Source organism: Haliotis rubra, unplaced genomic scaffold (assembly GCF_003918875.1).
Source record: "Haliotis rubra isolate DU_JTF1 unplaced genomic scaffold, ASM391887v1 Scf920, whole genome shotgun sequence".
NCBI classification, from domain to species: Eukaryota; Metazoa; Mollusca; class Gastropoda; order Lepetellida; family Haliotidae; genus Haliotis; species Haliotis rubra.
Window position 1 is genome coordinate 183,117 of NW_025767658.1, and position 4,270 is coordinate 187,386.

The window sequence follows — 4,270 nt, forward strand, 5'->3', positions numbered from 1 at the left end:
CCCGGAAATTCGCTACGTATTAATACATTCAAACATCGCTCACACCATTGTATTGTTACGTCGTCAGCTGTGATGACGTCATTAAAATCATATTGTGACGTAAAGTCCGAATGACGTCACAAATGAGCAGTTCCAGATGCTTCCATGGGAGACAGCCGAAACGGCCGGCTGATGACATTTCACTGCTGTCGATGTCAATGAGTGCAGACACAAAAACGTGTGTAGACCTTTTGGTTTACTTTTGTGTTTACAATGTCGATAAACATCACGTGTTGGCCATTTTCCGTGTGTTATTGAGTATTTGAAGCACGGGAATATTTCATTTGAAACCTCCCGCTGACGAATTCGGTTCCAAATGAATTCCCGTGCTGCAAATACTCAATAACACCCGGAAATTTTCCAACACGTGATGTTTATCTCCTAAATTGAGCATGTGCACATAATATATTAACAAAATGGAGTGGATTGGCAAACAAGCCTGTGGCTTATATCGATGCATTTCCTCGTGGTGCAGAATATACAATGACGGTACACTACATATTACAATATATTAAAACAAATATACACGACAAACATAAAACATAAATTCTAGAGCATGGAAGATCAATTTTGTATATACGAAAAGATAGTAGATGTTAGAATCACACATTTTCTTAACATGCACTTATTTTGGTGAAATAATACCGTAAGGGGCGGATAGGGAAAAGTGTCTTCTTATTCAGTGTTAAAGATTCATCATCGCAACAGGAAAGAATAAAACTTGGAAAGAAACGTGTCAGATGGATATATTTTGGATTGTACATTTTTATGATAATTCTTTAATCCATATTTGTAACAAAGTGTGCTTAGAATTAACAAAAACATTTCTGATTTTCATTGTACATTTCTGATTAGCTGGACTTTTCTCAGCGTAATGTTGAATTTGACTACTTATACGTATAACGATACATGTATAATATTCCAGTCAGACCTGTGTATGGACTGTGTATGGAAACTAGGAATGCTACCAATAACACCTGGTCAGTGTTTAATGTGTAATGAAGAGTTCGATGACGTAATAAAACAACAACTGATTTATTGTACATTATCGCATGCAAGGAACGTACTTTATGTGTATCTAGTTGACAAATTAAACCTGGAACAGTACATGTGTATTGAAGACTGTGCGTATGACAAATCGAGAACTGTGACAACACTAAGCGGGATAAACTCTAGTTTAGAGAAGATGAGCCTCGACGTTTGGGCTGATTTCATAGCATGTGCATCACGAGACAGACAGATGTGTTAGCTGTCAGTGGTTTTTTTTATTCTTACTCATTTTGCATGTCCCATACATATAAAATACATGAACTCTTCTCATTTATTTTCCAGCGAAAACCGTCCACAACCATGCCGATATTCATCATTTGACACCCACGCTGATAAATGGAGAAGATTCGAACAAAGAATTGCAGTTCGACAGGCATCGGAGGTCTTGGCTTTTCACGGGAGATTTTGGCCTTTCACAGGAGGTCTTAGCCTTTCACAGGAGATCTTGGCCTTTCACAGGAGGTATTGGCCTTTGACAGAAGATCGTGGCATTTCATAGGGGGTTTGGGCCTTTAACAGGAGGTCTTGCCCTATCACAGGAGATCTTGGCCTTTCACATGAGGTCCTGACCTTTAGCAGGAGGTCTTGGCCTGTCACACTAACCTCAAACATGTTCATTGGCCAGGAAGCTGTTTCTTGTATATCACGGAATGTTCTGAATTTTACAAAAGTCCACAATTATAGGCTTATATATTTGACAGAGGTGTCTGTCTCGTATATTTCCATGTTGTATTAATAAGAATGATAACTTGAAAGGCGTTTTGGTTCTACTGAAATAACAAAAAATACATAATGGCTGCTTTACACGTTCCGAAACTTTTCTTCATGTTTGTAATGATGTCCATGTTTATTATGTGTTTGGTTTTAATTCTACATCAAGATATTCTACTGCAAGAAAAGTATATTTTCAATCATTCTGAAATACATAATTGGACCCAGGACCTCAACATTTCATCTGGAAATCTTAACACAACTGGACCAAGCTTCAACAACACGATGCTTCCTGATGATGTCGTCCAGGACCTGTTTTCAAGATGGCGAACAACCACGTCACGTGACAACACCGTAACGGTGGCAGTCCGTGGTCGTCTGGGAAACAATATGTTTGAATATGCCTCATTGCTAGGAATTGCTGTCAGTACAGGAAAAAAGCCTCTTATTCCAAAATCGAAAGAACTCAACATACTCTTTAATATATCTTTCACAGGGGACATCCACAATCAGCCTTCGACGCGTGTTTCGGAGAAACAATATGGCGCTTATGACCGCAAGCTCCTTACACTGCCCGGTGGAAATGTTGAAGTCTGGGGGTATCTTCAATCATGGAAGTATTTCCACTGCATCAAAGCCTCACTAAGAAAAGAGTTCATCTTCAGACAAAAATACATCGATCTCAGTGGTCAGTGTTTTGAAAAATACACAAATAAGCATAAAAACCGAACTGTTATCGGGATTCACGTTCGACGCACAGATATGACTTCTGGAGGAAAGAGAGGCTATGTGGCTGCCCCTTTGTCGTATATTAAAAAGGCCATCGCACATATGAACACAAAGTTTCACAACCCTCTGTTCCTTATAGCTACTGATGACAAAAATTGGTGCAGAAAATATGTTGTTTCCTCGGACATAATACTCATGGAAAATTCAGATCCCTTTGTAGACTTTGCGACCTTGACCTTGTGCGACCACATAATAATGACTGTGGGGACATTTGGATGGTGGGCTGCTTGGCTTGGAGACGGGTACGCTGTATATTACAGAGATTTTCCCAGGCCAGGATCGGAGTTAGCTAGCGGTCTTATAAAGGAAGACCACTTCCTGCCCCACTGGGTTCCTCTTGGTGCTTGATAATGCTCATGTGAAGATCCGGGAATAAAGCTGAGTGCGGCGTAAAACTAAAGTCAGTCGCTTACTCATATGCTGCCACTCGAATTGCCTGCCTGTATTTCTGCTTGTGTTGTTTGTTAATCGACTGCTTGTGCCAGAATATGCTCTTGAAACTCTATGAATACAGATATCACTACCACATATCATTAATGTTATGTATTTAGTACAGACCCGAGTATATTAATAACATTCTCTGGAAACCCGAGAGAACAGTACTTACAGTATCCTCAACATAACATGTAATTTAGTGAGCGGTGGGGTAGTCTAGTGGTAAAAGCGTTGGCTCGTCACGCCAAAGACCCGAGTTCGAGTCCCCACACGGGTACAATGAGTGAAGCCCATTTCTGGTGTCCCCCGCCGTGATGTTGCTGGAATATTGCTAAAAGCGACGTAAAACCAAACTCAGTCAGTCAGTCAGTGTAATTTAGTGATTATCTGATATTTTAATGATAATCTTTTGACAATGAGAGAACTTCATGTTAGTGACTTGTTCTCAAGGATAAACTATTCTTGGATAAATCTAGGAATTTCATCACCATGAAGATCCGGGTTTGAATTCGCCTGCAGCAACCCGTGCTTGTCGTGAGAGGCGACTCACGGGATCGGGTGGTCAGGCTCGCTGACTTGACCCTTGTCATCGTATCCCAATTGCGTAGATCGATGATCATGATGCTGATCAATGGATCGTCTGGTTCAGACTCGATTATTTACACACCGCCGCCATATAGCTGGAATATTGCTGAGTGCGGCGTTAAACAACCAGCCAACCAGCCAACCAGCCAACCAACCAACCAAACTTCAAAAACTTCTAAAACTTCAACATCCCAAAATTGTTAGATGGCACGTTACTTTTGACGATTCTGAAATAACTGATTCTCAAAATGTGATTTGGGGCAAGCATATGCCAAAGGATTCTGACCGTGCAGATCAAGGTGACTGAGATTTAAAAACATTATATATCTAAATAGAACATGTTTTTACACGACTCTCTAATGCTAATCTACCAACAAATGTGTAAATTCATACAATGCTTTCATTGAATGTCCATTTTCAAATCAGTTACAATTAAATGATCCACTTTTTGGATGACTGTGAAAGATCCTTGTGATGTCAACATGTACCCGCTGCTCGTTGACAATGCAGCTTTAACTCATCTCGTTATAGTTTAGAAATGTAGATGCATTTAAAATATAAACAAAACGGTTTGTGTGCGTGACGTAAAGGAACGCTGATGTATTTGTCGTTATTGTATGCATTAATTATAATTGACAAACGGAAGCCAGAAGTCTCCACC

General features: G+C 40.0%; 1 protein-coding gene across 1 annotated transcript; it reads left to right on the plus strand.

Moving 5' to 3' along the window:
- The first annotated feature begins 2,085 nt into the window (after window positions 1-2,085).
- Window positions 2,086-2,937, plus strand: LOC124264381 (galactoside 2-alpha-L-fucosyltransferase Sec1-like). The gene has a single exon (XM_046699131.1). The coding sequence runs from the start codon at window positions 2,086-2,088 to the stop codon at window positions 2,935-2,937; it is 852 nt and encodes a 283-aa protein (XP_046555087.1).
- The last annotated feature ends 1,333 nt before the right edge of the window (window positions 2,938-4,270 follow it).

Excerpts from the sequence above, each read along its gene's own strand:
- LOC124264381 (XM_046699131.1), top strand. The coding sequence starts at position 2,086 with ATGCTTCCTGATGATGTCGTCCAGGACCTGTTTTCAAGATGGCGAACA.